The sequence below is a fragment of the Mastigoproctus giganteus genome, chromosome 10, assembly GCF_048544385.1.
Source record: "Mastigoproctus giganteus isolate SK-2022 chromosome 10, ASM4854438v1, whole genome shotgun sequence".
Taxonomy (NCBI): Eukaryota; Metazoa; Arthropoda; class Arachnida; order Uropygi; family Thelyphonidae; genus Mastigoproctus; species Mastigoproctus giganteus.
Window position 1 is genome coordinate 202,589,612 of NC_143584.1, and position 19,110 is coordinate 202,608,721.

General features: G+C 37.4%; 1 protein-coding gene and 1 pseudogene across 1 annotated transcript; one reads left to right on the forward strand and one right to left on the reverse strand.

Annotated features, from left to right (window-relative positions):
* Positions 1–5,660: 5,660 nt before the first annotated feature.
* LOC150079787 (cleavage and polyadenylation specificity factor subunit 3 pseudogene) lies at positions 5,661–11,283 on the reverse strand (annotated as a pseudogene).
* A 3,285-nt stretch (positions 11,284–14,568) lies between these two features.
* Positions 14,569–16,630, forward strand: LOC150079788 (cleavage and polyadenylation specificity factor subunit 3-like). The gene has a single exon (XM_090382577.1). The coding sequence runs from the start codon at positions 14,569–14,571 to the stop codon at positions 16,627–16,629; it is 2,061 nt and encodes a 686-aa protein (XP_090238703.1). The 3' UTR covers position 16,630.
* Positions 16,631–19,110: the final 2,480 nt, after the last annotated feature.

Genomic DNA, 19,110 nt, shown 5'->3' on the forward strand with positions numbered 1-19,110 from the left:
GAAACTTTTGAAAGCACTAGCTGAAAAAGAGCTAAGACTTTCAGTAGACTGTTGTACTTTTGTTAAGTGCTAAATTTTCTCTGAAAAATCACTGCAGTGTAATGGGCAAGGTGCACATTTATAATTCTGCATATTGCAACCTTTGTATACATATTTTATTAGAAGCAAATATTACACAAATGTACAATTAAAAATGCATTCTGCATTGTGCGCTGACTCTCTGCAGTCATAAAGTCCAGAACTGTGTATGTTGTTTGGTCCTAGTCTGTGATTATTTTCTTAATTTGTTTAAAGTATTGGCTCATAGCAAACATAGAGGTGAGAATTAATAACGTGAATTATTCAAGGAAATTCCAGGAAAATGCTTATTGATTTTATTAATATAATCATTTACTATCTGAATGGTTACTCCAGTGATTGATTCCTTTGCAAAGTGTATTTGGTAAATATCATAAGCACTTATTCACAGCAATTTGAATTTCTGTTTCAAGTTTATATGATATATTATAGGATGTAACCCATTAATGTACAAGTGAAATTGGCTAAGTTCTGCCTTGCTATGTGGCCAGATTACAAGAACATCATTTGCATAACTGTTCCAGGAAAATACTATTTCATGTTTAAAGACCCTTGCAAAGGTAAAATGACAGCATGGCAACTTCTTTTCATCCAAAATTTTCATGATGACCTTTGAAGAAATAACACTAGAGGAAGCCTCTTTCTAACCTCCATTATGTGGATTGGAGGCAGGACTCTCTCTCTCTGTGATTGATTTTTTAATGAGAACTATAAATAACATTAACAGAAACAAAGCAAACTTTATCAACAGAAATCATTCATATTATCAAAAACAATGTATATATACATAAATTCAGCCACGGTATTAAAATGCCCCTAACAGTTATGTGCATACTTGATGGGATTTGAAGGAGGCCTGTTCCACATGGTGTAGATGGATAGTGATTATAACCAGTGGTGATATTCAAATTATTTAACAACCGGTACTCTAAGATAAAATTATGTATAGAGAATGCAGATAATCAAAAATAAGAAAAACAAACTGTAATGGCAAGAGAAAGAAACTAATTTTAATTAACATAAATAAGATTGAAATAAACAATTTTTAGCCAACAATGTTGAACAACACATTATTCTAATAATTTCCAAATCATTGATTGATTTTGGGAAATTGTTTTTGATGCCTTTTCTTTGACATGATCATCGCTTGCTAGATGATGTCCCTGCCTGAGCCATGATTTGGTGCAAGGAATTGCATCAAATTCTTCCAGCGATTTCCCCATTAAATTGATGGTCATTAGGTGACTTGTTGTTTCCATAGTAAGAGAATTTCGTTTATTCTCAATAATATTATTCATGGTACTAAAGCCTCTTTCAGCTTCCACAGCATTAACAGCGATAACTTTTAAGATTCTTTTAGCCCTTAAAATCAGGCTAGGCACATTATTATACATAATATCTCTGCTATCAACAAAATCTCGAAAGTCGTTTACTGGAATATTGTATTTAATTAGTTGACTTAATTGTTTTAATTTATTTTCACCTTCAATCCATGTAGCTTTACAAACATGACCTGGCCAAGTTTCAGGGTTTAATAGGTTGAAATAGCCCAGAAGCTCGTTATATTTTTTATTTACATCATCGAACAGCAATCGCATTCTCATAAAATGTATTAGATGATCAAACAATTTTTCTCTGGGAATCAATGTTATTTTTTGCTTTACTTCAAATGGTATATTATACTTCTTATTTTTCATAATATCTTTTGCTTATTTTTCATGTGATCCTTTATTTGATTTCATATATTCAATTGATTTTATTGTTTGATGAATTAATCTATCAGCTTTGATTAATGAAATATTTCTTTCTTGTAAAGCTGTAGAGTATTGAAATCTCTGCTAGGATATCATTAATTAAGGCCAAATTTTTAAAAAAAATTTTCATTTTCGAAATGTTTCACCATTCCCACTTCATGATTTTTATTAAAGTGAACATACAAAGTTTCATAGGACTTCCAAACAGCTTTTGCAGTTCTGGCACTGTAGGCTGCCCATTGAGGTCCAAATATTCTTCCTATTTTCAGTACTTTAGTTCCATACTCTTTAGAAATATCATTTAACTCTCTTTGATGCTTATTTGAAGTATGAAAATAGTTTATCAAGAAAATGCCGAAAGTGGTTTACTTGTTTTACATTTCTTATTGCATCATCAAGAGACAACTGAAACAGTGGGTGAGACAGTGCCAGATTCAAACATTTGGAAATTTTTCCAAAATTTTAGGAGAAACTCCTGACTTTTTTCCTAACATCACACTAGCTCCATCTGCACAAAATCCAATAAGATTTTCACATTAATAATTTTCATTGAAACCATACTTCTCCAGAACTGATATCAAAGTTTGGTAAATTATTTCAGTTGTTCCTTCTAACTCCACAAGATCAACAAAAACATTTTCAAAGTTTCGAATTTCTGATTTTAAATAAACTATTAAAGTGCTCTTATGTGAAATAGTTGAAGCTTCGTCCATAATAACTGAAATTTTACTGCATTGACTTATCAGCTTTCCAAAAACTTTCTTATTTCAGTGGAAATGTGTTTGGTGACAAGTGGGACCATAAATCTAGAGTGCAAAGATACTCCCAAATCGACGTTATTCTTTTTTTGCAAAACTATTAAATGTTCCATGTTAGTGAATGGTTGATTGCTTTTAATTATGGAATAAATGGTATTAAAGATGTTTATATTGCTGTTTAAATATTTTTCATTAGCCATGTCAATACTGTTTGAAATAATATTTTTTTTGGATGTTTTGATTATATGTAATGCTTTTTTATGTGAAGCTGACTCATGATGTTCTATCAGTTTTTTCTCATTTATGATTGCATATTCTTTTTATTAGAACTGTGAGCTTTGACAGAACATGATTGCCACTCTGATGAAATATGTAATTGTTTAGCACTGAAAGTGCTTAAAGACAAAGCCTTTGAGCATCACTGGCATCCCACATTCACATCATTGGCAATAATAAGCCATTCATACTTATTTTTGAAATAATCCAATTGCTTTTCATTTCAGAAATACAAATTGTTTATTGCGTTTTGTACTAACTTCTGCTCAGAATGAGAAAATCTTTCAGGCTGTATTAATTGTTGTACAGTTAGATGAATTTCCAAGTCGTTCAATATCAACAGTATCATAGCTCTCTTGTTTGTTCCATTTACGTTGAATGTTTAGTAGAAATGTTCAAAAATTTATCCCAACTATGTTGCCTCTTCATTCTAAGGGGTACGATATAAACAATTTATTATAAATGCAATTTAAAAACACTACTCACAAAGTAAAACTCTACACGCATTAAGGAGCACACACACAAGCTTAGTGCCCTGAAATCAGCTCAAACTATTAACGTGGAAAAGAGTGAAACCGGAAGGTTACAAGGGATTCAACTTATACTTCAGACTGATTACACCCACCGTCTGTTTATTGAGAGAGCAACAATACAAATGCCATAATGGCAAACTAGTTTCACGGGTAAACTTTGCTGAGATTTCTTGTAGTTCTTGTGTGGGTGTTCTTTACCTTTGCCACAAGGAGTTCACACCCCACCCGAATTAACAACCTTAGAAAGCAAACCTATGGGAACTGGCCTCGAAATTATACATTATGGTGTGAATGGCAACGCTACAACACTCCCCCACCTAGTGTGGGCCAAAATCAACAGGGACATTTTTTTTTTCTCGGTGAGTAAACTTGTCAGACTCCGCCCAACAACCAATATGGACGGTTTTAGACATTTTAACAAACGGTATGACTGTACTGGTGCGTACCGGCTGAATATCACCACTGATTATGACCATTGTGACCCATGAGGCTGGAGAATATGTAGAAAGGACTGTCAAGTCCAAGTGTCCATGCAGCAGAATGCGGCTCAGTGTTGTAAGAACTTTCAAATTCAAGTGTATTTTTCAAGTCTCACCGAGAAATTGTAGTGTGGCTACTTTCTTTAGGGCTTACTGGATTTTCAGGAGTTTATATCTAGGTACATTGTTCAAAGGAAACTTTGAGCTGTCTTTATGCACCATGACCAGCTGCATGTCCATTTATGCACAAGTGCCCATGTGAATTGGTATTAACAACATGCAAACAAGCCAGAAGCAACAAGCAGTGGTATTATTAGTGATGAGTTGAGATAGTCACCAATCTGATTCTTGGTGGACTCAGCCCATTTTAGCATTAGCATTAGTAGAGGTATATGATGCAAGAAAGCAAGCTTATATAATAGCATCAGCCAAAAAAAAAAACCTTCCTGTTTCTCCCATCCATTCGCTCCAAAAGTTTGTCAAGTTCACCCTTAAATTTATTTAAGCTGTCAGCTTCCACGACAGATAGAAGTTTGTTTGAGCAATAAACCACCTGCTGGCTAAAGGCAAATTTCCTCACATCTGTTCTACAACTGTCTTGCGGAATCTGAGCAAGTGGAAAAATTCCATCAGCATTGAGGTTGCTCAAACCATTCAAGGCTTTATACATCTCAATCAGGTCACATTGGAGGTGCTTAATCTCAAGATGCTGCAATTTGCAGAACATAAGCTTATCTTGGTAAGAGCAACCCTTTGTTCCACTCACTAATCTGGTTGCTCTTCTCTGTACTTGTTCTAATAGCTCAACATCTTTCCTAAAATGAGGCCTCCAGACCTGCACGCAGTGTTCAAGGCCTGACCACTGGGGATAATCACCTACAAGGGTCGGTGGACCACTGACACGACCCCATGAGCTACCCTTGCAGCCTGTCTTCACATAATTTTCTGAATGATGTTCAGAAAATTTCTTATCTGATTGCATAATTACCCCCAGGTATTTTTCATTTTCCACTACCCTGAGTGTAGTACAGCACAGTTGGTATGAGATGGTTGATGGTTTTTGTACTACATATAATGGACTGAGTTTAATTATAATGAGCAGCACCACTCTAGGATCCCCCTCCACCAAGATTTATCGTGGTTACATTATACCAATGTAAATAATGCTTGCCAGGCCCACATTTACCACCTATTTTATTCCAGTTGTGGTGACCTGACTTGCTACTCAAAAATAACTTTCCCACATTTTTTTAATGTAGTAATTGCTGAATTTTTTTAGTTTTCTGAGAGTAATTAAATGTTCTGCATAGGAGCTGCACCACCTTTTTTGCAGTTCTTGTAGAAGCTTTTCACAACTCTTATATGATGATAGGTGCAATATAATTATGAAGGTTTGAATTATGTTTGCCTAAAGTCCAAGATTACTGGATCTTCTCTCCCACAAGATACATAAACATCTACAGTTTCCCACACCTCATTGTTGAAAGATTTGTTATTGCTTTTGTATTAATAAAGATGGGAAGACAAAACAATATTCAGTCAGGATGGACGGTAGTCTGCAGGAAGTGGGAAATATTTCAAATTTGCTGCTTACAGTGCACCAAATTTGAAATAAAATTTGAAAAAACTTGAATATATAATATACATATACGTACGTTTACAATATTTTTTTAGAATTCTTTTGTTCACATATGTCCATGTTTAAAACAGCTTTTAATGGCCTTTTCAACCTGGAATTTGGATAAGAATAATGGATTCATGCTGGAAACTTAATATTTTTTATTAAATATTTACGTAAGTATTGTATTTAAATAGATCCTTCGGTGCAATTAAGTGATAGCTGAAATTCCTTTCAACAAGCACACCAGAGAGTCTATGGCCAGGTTCTGGCTGATCAATAGCTAGGCTACCCATTACTTTAGCAGTTTTTCTCCACGAAAATAAAGTTCAACACTTTAAGTGTTTCTTGGATTATGCACCTCTATACGAGTATCAGGATCATCTTCATACTCTCGTATAATTGCGGCTTTAACCTACCTACTCATTTCATTCTGATCACCCTGGACAAGGGCAATATGTGGTGGCTTTAGACTACAAATAAATTCACTAGTTTGCTGATAACCTGTGTGTGCAGAAAATGATATATAATCAACTGACATTTTTAGGGATAATTTCTGCCCTGTCATCGTATTAATTTCTTCAGGTTCTGACAAAATATGTTTTGCTAAAGTTCCTTCCACACAGTAACCAGCAATAATCACTCCATTTTTGGGATCTGTACATCAGCTTTCAAAATGTTCTCTTGACAAGTCACTTTGCATCATTCCAGTAGTTGCCATAACACAAGGTCCTATCTCTTCAAAATGATCACTGCTTTTTAAATTAGAAATATGCTTAAAAAAGGGGGATTATTTATTGCAATCTGATGATGGATTCTTTCATTCATTGCATGTCTGGGGGCTTAGAGGGGAACAGGTATCCTGTGTGTTATCAGACACTCAGCCTGAAACACTGATGGATCCAATATCTCTCTATTACAGAAGATTTAGGAGAAGTCCGGTTGGCCTGCCTCCCTAAAATCCACTCATGCACACCTTCTCGATGGTAAGCCCTGTTATGTCACTTAGGTGGCAACGAACGTGTAGAGTGGTTCTCTTCAAGACTCCTGGTCAGCATGAAGAGGAAAACACCAAACCCTCCAGCATATGACAGCACAACAAAAGAAATGGCCCTCAGTCCCCAGCAGCTTTCACTCTCCCTCTTACAGCAGCGAGAGGATCAGAGGGAAGCAGAGGGTGTTGAGAATCTCTGGGTACGACCAGGCTGCCATGCACAGAAACGAACTTGGCCTGTTATAACGTAAGATCACTCATCGCTGAAGACAGCATATTAGAGCCGGAAAAGGAATTAGAAAATGTGAATTGGAATATCATCAGTTTGGCTGAAACAAGAAGAAATGAATCACTTATAAGTTTATCAAGTGGAAATCTGCTGTACACCAATGGAAACAGCGAAAGGAGTGAAGGTGGAGTTGGGTTTCTGGTCCATAATGATTTTAAAAACATTTTGGAATTCAAAAGTACATCACCAAGGGTGTTAAGACTAATACTCAAGATTTGTAAGAGGTACAAGCTAAACATTATAATGATTTATGCACCAACATCGAGCCATGATGATGAAGAGGTTGAAGAAATGTACACCGAAATTGAGAGTCTTCTAGATGAGCAGAAAACCCACTTATTATGGGAGACTTCAATGCTAAGGTTGGAAAAAGGCAAAACAGCGCAGAAAGAGGAACTATGGGAAATTTTGGAATTGGTGAAAGAAATAAAAGAGGTGAAAGACTTGTGGAATTTGCAGAATCTCAAGGACTGTCAGTAATGAACACTTTTTTCAAGAAAAGGGTGAACAGAAAGTGGACATGGAAGAGGCCAAATGGATTAACTACTAATGAAATCGACTTCATCCTCACTAACAGAAGATATATTGTGAATGATGTTACCGTCCTGAATAAGGTAAATGTTGGAAGTGATCACAGAATGGTAAGATGTACACTTGATATAGATGTAGGAAAGGAAAGGAAAAAACTGACTCGAGTAAATAATACAAAGGTCTTTGAAATAACAGAGGAGGAGAAAAAGCAGTATGTACTGGAACTTAAGAACAAGTTTGAGCTTCTGCATACTGCTCAGGACCAAGATATCGACGAGGAATACTACAACTTTCTGAAAGTGATAAAGCCAAAGAAACCTATAGGGAAAAAGAAATGCAAAGAAGAAAAAATTAGTCAAGAAACACTTGTCATGATGAACCGAAGATGACAAATGAAGAGCAAGAAAAACACTGACAGGGAGAAAATTGAGTATACTGAGTTATGCAAAGCCATTAGAAAGAGACTCAGAGAGAACATAAGAAGATTTAACACAAGAAAAGTAGAACAAGCATTAAGGGAAAACAAAGGATTTAAATCAGCAGCCATGAGCAGTAATACAGAAAGACAAATGATACTAAAATTGAAGAATAGCGATCGTGTACTTATAAACAGGAGAGAAGGCATAATTCAAATTGCAGAAGACTACTAAAGAGAATTATACAAGGAGCGAGGGAATGATGCCAGCAGTGGGGAAGATGGATTGCAAAGTAGCAACACATACGACTTACCCGATATTCTTCCTGATGAGGTAGAACATGCATTAAAGAAAATGAAGAATCAGAAAGGTGAAGATGAAGTTACTTTAGAGTTGTTAAAATTGGGAGGAAGAGACATAACGCAAAAATTGGCAAGGCTCTTCACAAACTGCATTAGAAAAGGTGTGACGCCTAAGCAGTGGAATAATGCAATCATAGTTTTGCTGCATAAGAAAGGAGATAAATCAGAAATTGGAAATTATAGACAAATTAGCTTGTTATCCCCACATCTACAAGTTGTTCACAAGGGTCATTACTAACAGATTAGAAAGAATAGTTGATGAGAATCAACCGAAAGAGCAAGCTGGTTTTAGGACAGGATTCTCAACTATGGATCACCTTCACGTAATATCACAGCTAATGGAGAAAGCAAATGAATATAAAACACCATTATGCCTGGCATTTGTGGATTATGAAAAGGCATTTGACTCCATACAGCATAAGGCAATGTTTTGGGCACTGGAAAGACAAGGCATAGATACCCCATATATTATGATTTTGAAGAAAATATATGAGAGTGCTACATCCTTTATTAGACTAGACAAAGACAGTAGCAAATTTAAAATCGAGGAAGGAGTTCGACAAGGAGACACAATATCTCCGAAGCTGTTTACTGCTGCCCTTGAGGAAGCTTTCAGAAGATTAGACTGGTCGCAGAAAGGAGTCAATGTGAACGGAGAGTACCTAAACCATTTACGATTTGCAGATGACATTGTGGTCATAAGCCACGATCCCAAAGAATTAGAGGAAAATCTTAATCAGTTGGTTGGTTGGTTGGTGTCGTGTCCATTTGAAGTCAAATTGAGCCATGCGCTGATATCACTGCTTTAGCTAAGTCCACGATCTTTTCGTTGTAAAGTTCTCCCTGAAAAGGGGATTCGTCCATGCTTTGCAAAGTCGCCTGAATTGCAGGACAGCTGAAGATGTGTTCCGGAGTAAGCTATTCTCTCGGGCAGTTTCTGCAAAGTTTATAAGTTCTGGTACCATCCGCACTAATTTTCATACCTGTCATGTGTCGAGTTCTCAGTCTGGCAATGGTCTTAGTGATGTTCCTATTTGCATTTATCTCGCAGATTTGGTGATCAGTTTCTATATGTTTCTGTCTGAGTCTGTGTCTGGCGATGGCATTAGCATCATCTACTGTTATGGTTTTTGAGGTGTTGTGATTTAAGTTTCTTGCCTCTTTTGCCAGTTTATCGGCCGCCTCATTTCCTTCTATACCCACATGCGCAGGCATCCACTGTAGTGTGCAGCTCTTTCCCAATTGATGAACTGTCTCCAAGTGTCGGTGAATGTCCTGTGTGAGTCCTGTGCGTCCATGTTTTATTGCCAGCAGGGCCGCTCTTGAGTCGCAGAAGATTACAAGCCCTCTGGCTCTGTCTATGTCTCTTAGTGAAATATAACTATTTAGGGCCTCAAGGATTGCCCTTAGCTCACATGTAAAGTTAGAGGCGATGCTGCCTGCACCTATGCTTTGTTGCATTTTTGTAGTATTTGTCAGGGTGGTGTGTATGCCTGCTCCGCCCTTGAGGATAGTCTCGTCAGAGGATCCATCGGTATACATCTGTACTAAGTCACGCCTCGAATAAGTCTCAATTGTTTTGATTCCTATAGCTTTGACAATGGTCTCGATTTCTTTTTTTGTACAGTGTTCCACGAGATCCAAATTTATTGTGGTATTTTGGGGGATGCAAGATGGTAAGGTAGGCTCTTGAAGTATGTCATATTTTGTGAGTTCGAGATCAAGACTTTCTCTGATTTCCTTATCGTATTTCATGGTGGATCTTAATCAGTTATGCACAGTTAGTAAGGATTTTGGACTAAAGATGAATATGGCTATAACAAAAGTAATGATGAACAAGATGCCACAGAAAGGAAAAGAATGATTGAAGGAGCAGTAATTGAAAAGGTGGAGTCATACTTATCTGGGACAAGTTATTAGTTGTAATAATGATAAATGGCTAGAAGTCAAGAGAAGAATAAATTTTGGATGGATAGCATTCAGGAAATATAGTCACATACTGAAGAGCAATATCCCAGTTTGTCTGAAACGTAAAATAATGAAACAATGTATAATCCCCACCATGACTAATGGAAGTGAAACCTGGGCACTCACCAATAGAATGGAAGAGAAGCTGAGAACTACACAGCGAAGAATGGAACGAATTATATTGGGAATCAGACTGTTAGATAAAAAGAGAAACACATGGATTAGGCAGCAAACTCAAGTAAAGGACATTCTTATCAAAACTAAAGAACTAAAATGGTCTTGGGCAGGACACATAGCTCGAAGACATGATGATAGATGGACTAAGAAAATAACAGAATGGTACACAAGAGGAACTAGAAGAAAACCTGGAAGACAAAGGCGGAGATGGATAAGCGAAATTCATGAGATTTTGGGAAGTAAATGGATGGCCAGTGCTCAAAACAGAAGGAACTGGAAAGTTGCTGGAGAGGCCTTCATCCTGCAGTGGATTGAAAATGGCTGATGATGATGATGATGTCTATTATACTGACATACATTTTTTAGCTAAAGGAGATGTATAATAAATAGGCACATCGTGTAATTCTGGATGATTTGACCAATACTCATCTAAAATTAGAAGCAATTCCTGTGCCCTACCAAGGGCAAAAACTGGAATCATACACCTTCCCCCTCGATTTACAATGTCGTGTATTAAACCTGTAAAACGAGCTTCGCTTTCTTCTCGTTTCTCGAGTATATGTGTTCCATAAGCGGATTCAATTATTAATACATAGGCATGCACACTTGGAATCTCAGCAGCCATTAAATGCCTATCTTCCAACATAAAAGTCTCCTGTATATAAATCTTTTACACCAGCAATTTCTATCATAAGCATTGCTGCACCCAATGCATGACCTGCATTGTAACACCAAAATTTCATGCCATTCACCTCTTTCTCCTCATGAAAATTAATTGTGCTAGCTTCGAGATCTGATTCTGTGATCTAGATGAAAATGACTAACAAGTAAGAGATCGATCTCAGATGCCTCAATCAAGTCAACAAATGGCAAAGCATCCATGCCAGACAAACCTGGATGGATTACGCAATCTAGCATTATTTTCTTTCCTTTAAATTCTAATATAATGCACGACCTCCCTACCTCTTGACCAGCTCCCAGTGATTTAATGATCAGTAGATCACTTTCTTCTGGTGAAATCTGGCTTTCGGCACTTCGTTTTTCAGCCATAATAATTCTATACAAAAATTACTCTTGACTGGCTAACTTATAAATTGGGAAATCAAAGTAGGTGTATCCTTAGATATCACATAATATCATTATAATGAAAATGATGTACCTAAATGTTAAAATGGGGCGATGACTAACATTATGACCTGTGTACAGCGTAAACATAAATCAAGCTCATAAATTCCGTTACAAGATAAAAAAATCCAAGATAACACAAACAAACATAACCATATGCAAGAGAACCAACGCCATCTTCCGTCCAAAAATTTAACACATAATATCTTTTCTCTACGGGCCTCCGTAGCCGAGTGGGCAGGAGCGGGAGTGCAGTAGCACACGCTCTTTGAGTAGACCGGGGTTCAAGCCCCTGACTGCTGAATACGGTCGATCTACCAACCCGCACTGGACCAGCATGGCAGATTATGGTCCATTTCCCTCAGCATGAATTGTTGAGGAGGCTTCAATCCTGCAGTGGGTTGATAATGGCTGCACTTTACTTTTTTTTTAAATTTTATCTTTTCTCATTTATTAGCACTTCCCATTTAATTTCAATGCAATCTATTTATCTCTATTAATCTCGGGGAAGAGATTAAAGTGTAAAGTGTGTTTGGTGTCAAGCGGCACCAGGGGTTTCCCCCATCTCCGCATTGCTTTCATTGTGATGGGTGTGCCAGTTTACTGGAAATGCCAGAGATTCAAAAGTGTATGGATATTGTACATGTGTAGTGTCGTGTACCGTTGTTCATCTGGTTATTTAGCCGCTTGACCCCTACTGAGGCCCAACGTTGCCCCACTTTAGCCCCGTGGAGGCAGACCAGGAAACACCAGTCGACTAAGATTTACTCTGGCAGGTCCTGCCACCTAATTTCCTGAGATTTCAGTGACTAGGACCTTAAAAAAAAATATATATATATATATATATATATATGTATATATATTCATATATACATACATATACAATACACACAGGTGTATATATATATATATATACATATACATGCCACACACAAACATATATACACATATACACACCCTCTATGCGCTTGCGTGGCAGGGAGGCGCTACGAATGAGAGGCCGAAAGTAGTGGGCGAAGGTGATTTTAGATTGTGTGGGGCATTGCGTGCAGGTAGAGTGGGGGAGTTGAAGACTGGGGGGGGAAGGCAGAGACATGGAGCCGATAGAGAAGACAGCTCCAGTTTACAGTGGGGAAAGCCTATGCCCCACCAGAGGAGGTGGCGCGTGGGGCGGATACGGTGGAACCGTCACCTCCCCCACCCGCCGGGGAGGGGTGGAATAGTTGAGCCAGGCAAGGGAGCTGGCTCAGGTCGCCAATACGGCGTGCATGCAGAGACTGCGATTTGTTCATGTGGCATTTGGTATAGACTAGTAGGATCGAGCCGCTTGTAGGATTTAACTCCTCTTCTCTGATGTCCGTGTGAGCCAAGTTTGGTCGCCTATTTGGAGGTCGCTCTTTGGAAATGGGACCCGTCCAGTTAATCAGATTTTACCATCCATAGGATAATGCGTAGAGGGCTGCTCGCCGCTTTTGGTGTATACTCCGTCTGTAGGTCAAGATTGAGTATTCAAGAAGCAAATCCTGGTCCATTTGATGCTGGAGATGTAGGTTCAATAAGTCTGTCAATTCAGTTCAGTTAATGCAGCATTTGTTGAGTAGTCGCTCAAGGGACCCATGTCCCGTCCATGGATATTTGGAAGAGTAGGATTTATTGTCCATTAGGGCGGATTCCGTTGTTGTTTGGGAGAATGGATCTGTCAACCAGAATGCAAGTCCGGGTCGTATATTGTGCACGGAGGCTGTGCTTGCTCTTTTGTTTGGAGGTTGCCCTTGGGAGCCATGTCCTGTCGGTGAGTCAATTTGCAGAGAAAAGGAAGTGAGTATGGTTGAGGTGAGTTTCAGTTCTGCCATGATGTCCAGCGTTATCCACTGGGGTAGAATCGGGGAAGAGATTCTATTAATCTCTTCCCCGAGACTGAAGGATTCATGCTTGCCATCCAAAAGCAGGTAATCAACACCAGAAACTATAGAAAATACATCGCCAAGGAGCCCGGAGTGTTCAATGACACATGTCGACGATTACACCTGGCCTCAGAAACGATCCAACACATCATTGCGGGATGCAAGGTGATCGCACAGATCGAGTACCCTTATAGGCACAACCAGGTAGCCAGGATAATACATCAGAAGCTAGCAAAGAAATACCATTGATCGAAGAAAGTGTACAGTACTACAAGTATGAACTCCAGGCAGTACTAGAGACCCCAACCCACAAGCTATATTGGGACCGCGCCATAATAACTGATAGGACAATCCCGCACAACTGATCGGCTAGCTACGTGATTGACATAGCGGTGCCCAACAATAGCAATGTCCAGAAAACCCACGAGAAAAAAATTAGCAACTACACGAACCTGAGATATGAGGTCAAGGAGATGTGGCATATGCAATAAGTAACGATCATCCCGATCATCGTGTCGACCACCGGTATGGTACCAAAGACTCCTACAGAGCAGTCTAGCAGCAATAGGTCTCTCAGAGAACACCTACAAGGAACTCCAGAAAGTCGCAGCCCCGAACACCTGTAGGATAGTCAGAGAGTTCCTCGATCAATAGTTAACACCAAACTTAACAACAACCACCCTGTGTAGTTGGTAGCAATACCCTTCACTGAGTGGAATCCCCCCATCAGGGAGAAATTATATAAGTGCAACAATAATAATAATAATTACATGGCGCAAGGAAGCCTAAGGGTTATGCTGCACCAGCAAAAAAAAAAAAAAAAAAAAAAAATTCTGAATTACCGAGAGAGAGAGAGAGAGAGAGAGGCACACCACCCATACTTACCAGATGTGAGTCCTTTTGGTATTTTTACGTGTTCTCTTAATTTTGTGGAGCAGTATGTGTGTGTGTGTGTGTATATACTGTATATATATATATATATACAGTATATATATATATATATTGGGTATTGCTATATATATATATATAATGTTTGGACGGAAGACGGCGTTGGTTCTCTTGCATATGGTTATGTTTGTTTGTGTTATCTTGGATTTCAAGGATTTTTTTTATCTTGTAACGAAATTTATGAGCTTGATTTATGTTTACGCTGTACAGAGGTCATAATGTTATAGTCATCGCCCCATTTTAACATTTAGGTACATCATTTTAATATATGTTAATATGTGATATCTAAGGATACACCTAGTTTGATTTCCCAATTTATATGTTTGCCAGTCAAGAGTAATTTTTGTATAGAATTATTATGGCTGAAAAACGAAGTGCCGAAAGCCAGATTCCACCAGAAGAAAGTGATCTACTGATCATTAAACCACTGGGAGCTGGTCAAGAGGTAGGGAGGTCGTGCATTATATTAGAATTTAAAGGAAAGAAAATAATGCTAGATTGCGGAATCCATCCAGGTTTGTCTGGCATGGATGCTTTGCCATTTGTTGACTTGATTGAGGCATCTGAGATCGATCTCTTACTTGTTAGTCATTTTCATCTAGATCACTGTGGTGCTTTACCTTGGTTTCTCCAAAAAACCGCTTTCAGAGGGCGATGCTTTATGACTCATGCTACCAAAGCTATATATCGGTGGCTTTTGGCAGATTATATTAAAGTTAGCAATATAGGAACTGAGCAAATGTTATATACAGAATCAGATCTCGAAGCTAGCATGGAAAAAGTTGAAACAATTAATTTTCATGAGGAGAAAGAGGTGAATGGCATAAAATTTTGGTGTTACAATGCAGGTCATGTATTGGGTGCAGCAATGTTTATGGTAGAAATTGCTGGTGTAAAAGTTTTATACACAGGAGACTTTTCTCGTCAGGAAGACAGGCATTTAATGGCTGCTGAAATTCCAAGTGTGCATGCTGATGTATTAATAATTGAATCCACTTATGGTACACATATACACGAGAAACGAGAAGAAAGAGAAGCTCGTTTTACAGGTTTAGTACACGACATTGTAAATCGAGGGGGAAGGTGTCTGATTCCAGTTTTTGCCCTTGGTAGGGCACAGGAATTGCTTCTAATTTTAGATGAGTATTGGTCAAATCATCCAGAATTACACGATATGCCTATTTATTATGCATCTTCTTTAGCTAAAAAATGTATGTCAGTATACCAGACATATATTAATGCAATGAATGAAAGAATTCGTCATCAGATTGCAATAAATAATCCCTTTGTTTTTAAGCATATTTCTAATTTAAAAAGCATTGATCATTTTGAAGATATAGGACCTTGTGTTGTTATGGCAACTCCTGGAATGATGCAAAGTGGCTTGTCAAGAGAACTTTTTGAAAGCTGGTGTACAGATCCCAAAAATGGAGTGATTATTGCTGGTTACTGTGTGGAAGGAACTTTAGCAAAACATATTTTGTCAGAACCTGAAGAAATTAATACGATGACAGGGCAGAAATTACCCCTAAAAATGTCAGTTGATTATATATCATTTTCTGCACACACAGATTATCAGCAAACTAGCGAATTTATTCGTAGTCTAAAGCCACCACATATTGTCCTTGTCCATGGTGAACAGAATGAAATGGGTAGGTTAAAAGCTGCAATTATACGAGAGTATGAAGATGATCCTGATACTCGTATAGAGGTGCATAATCCAAGAAACACTCAAAGTGTTGAACTTTATTTTCGTGGAGAAAAAACTGCTAAAGTAATGGGTAGCCTAGCTATTGATCAACCAGAACCTGGCCATAGACTCTCTGGTGTGCTTGTTGAAAGGAATTTCAGCTATCACTTAATTGCACCGAAAGATCTATCTAAATACACTGATATGGTAATGAGTACTATAAGCCAGAGATTAAGTTTATACTATACTGGTTCATTACAAGTTCTTCAGTTTTTCCTTCATCAACTTTCTGGAGATGTTGAAGTTATTGAGCATCAGGGTAGAAAAGCTTTGCGCATATTCAAAAAGATTACACTCATTTATGAAATTCCTGTAATTACTTTGGAATGGAATGCCAGTCCGGTGAACGACATGTATGCTGATGCTATAGTTGCTGTTATATTACAAATAGGAAAAGGTTCTCTGACTGTAAAAAATCTTCCTCCAGTAGTTAAAATAGACAGAATGCATTTTACTGAATGTTTAATTGAAATGCTGTTAGAAATGTTTGGTGAGGATTCTGTGAGTAAAGTTGTGAGAGGTGAGAAAATGACTGTGACAGTTGATGGAAAAAATATTTCCATAAATGTTAGAACTCAAGATGTGAAATGTGAGGAAGATGAAGGGTTGAAGCAAATGGTATATACAGCAGTGACTAAGCTACATAACTCTCTTAATCCCCAAACATAATGAAACTTAAGAGAAATTAGCATTGTTTACAAAGAAATACCAACATGGGTCTAAAAGTTTTAAGATACTTAGCCTTCCAAGACATACATAACATATTAATGAGCTGAGTATTTAGAAATATAGTCATTAAACCACCCTATTATTGTATATTGCTAAATAGCACGTATATACTGAACATTCAGATATAGTCAAAAGACGTTTTTGCTATAATAATGATAGAAACTCTTGAGAAGGCTTTTAATTTAAAAAAAAAAAAAAAAAAAAATTGAGAGCAGATCTAGCCTAGTCTAATCGTAAGTTCCAAGATTAAACATTTTGGAAATTAAATGTGATATTTTAAGTTAAAAATTGGTTGTGCTTTCTAGCACTCTTAGTTTTATTGTGTCAAAGCAAAGTGCTTTGATGCAAAGGAGGGGGGAGATTAACCAACTTGTGAAAATACCATTAGAAGGGGAGTAATGAACTTTTAATTGTCATAATAGCACCTAGCGCAGTGATGGTCAATTGGCTGCATGCCACCAATTTCTTTTTTTCTCTTGTGCAGTCCATGTAACCAAAAACTAGGAAATATTTTATTTTTAAGGATTTTATTATACAAAAATATTACTGCTTGAAATGGCAGACAGATATAGTTCCTATCATAAACAGAGCAGCAGCAGTAATTTTGGTATTATACCAGGTGATACAATTAAAATGCAATATAATTTGCACTAATCTTGTTAAAATGTAACTCATTTTGCAAAAATCCAATTAAATTGCAACCAGATTTATAGCACAAAATGTTATTAAAAATGAGTTCAGAATTTAATTAAACTTAATTAATTAGAAAATGTGCTAGAAGTGCCCACCTGAATTGGGTGGTTATGCTATTTGGTACAGGCCTGTTTGGATATTTATTAATGAATGTCCCTTGGCATAGCAAAAATGATTTAGTTGCAAGGTAATGTTCTAAAATAATAATATTGTACTGCTCCTCAAATGCTTCTTACTGCTGTCACAACGAAATGGCCTTCAAAACATGGTTGTGATAAGGCAGTTCCACAATCATCCATTGAAAAAAAATTGTTGCCAGTTTTAGAAACCTCTTTTTACCACATATCTAAAAATATCTACTCCATATCCAATAACATTGCTTTGTTGCCATATTTACCATAGTGTAGATCATTGATCCATGGGTTAATGGGTAATTCTGTTTAACCCTGTGTTGGTGGTGTGAAAATGCAAAATTCCTCTGTGCCTACGAAAATTCGAAATATCAGCAAAAAAATAATTCAAAACTGTTTGTTTTGTTTTTTTGATACCATCTATAATATCAAGCTTTTATGAACACAACTGTGAAAAATTCGTGTCCCGTATTAAAAACATATGTGGTAAATTAATTTTTGAAAATTAAAACTCACTTTGGACCTATCAGAGAGGAATGCAAATTTAAAAATTATGCCCTTCAACCTGTGCCTTGATTCGAGGAGCGTGCATTACTAACAGCGGTGCTTGCTTCACGAAACATGAAGTGCATGTGTAAACAGCGTGATTCCAAACATCAATGTCATAAAGCTAGGGAGCATTACTATTTGAAGGAAAATGCATGCCAAAATTAAGCGAAATTACTGTCAATATCTCTTCATGACACGTCAATGTTTGCATATAATTAGGTTTAACTTAATCATGAATATTTATTAATTCCGCAATAATTAACAGACATTTCTGGAATTTTTTGCAACTAATTTAAAGAAACCATTTTCAACAACAGGTGTTAGGAGTTTCAGCTGTGTAGATAGAGTAGATAAAGCACAAATTTTCAATCACATGACAAATACAGAGTTAATAAATATAAGTGTCTTAATGCACTGCTCGACAAAATTAACAGAACACAGAAAATGTAGTGTAACTTGTGCAGCTTGTGATGCAAAGATACGGTTGTGTATCATAAGTGATACAAAGATATGGTTGTGTACCATAAAATAATGTTGACATGAGACAGCGAGAAACTTTGTACAGGTATAAGGGACATTTATAGGGGTTTTATAAGAATTACCAAAAAAGGTCACATTACAAAAGTTGATACAAGATGCTCGAAAATATGGTTACATGACACAGTATGGCGTATGATCTCCTCCAATGGCTAAACATCCCTTATAGCGGTGAATCACGGTTGATATAAGGGTGTGTATAAGATTCTATGGCAACAAATCCCATTCCACCAGCGCAGACCTTAGCTCACCAAGTAATCAAGGAGTTGGCTGTTGGTGTGCAATGCAATGCCGATGGGCTCCTACATATGTTCAATTGGATTTAAGTCTGGTGATTGTGCTGTCCACGGCAGTCATTGGATATCTTCAGTTTCAAGATTTTCCTCCACCACTTGCATTCTATGAGCAGTGCGATGCACTGTCATGCATGGAAAGAAAATCTGGACCAACTGCACCTCTAAAAAAGTCGCATATAGGGTACACGGATCTGTTTTTGGTACCTCTGTGCAGT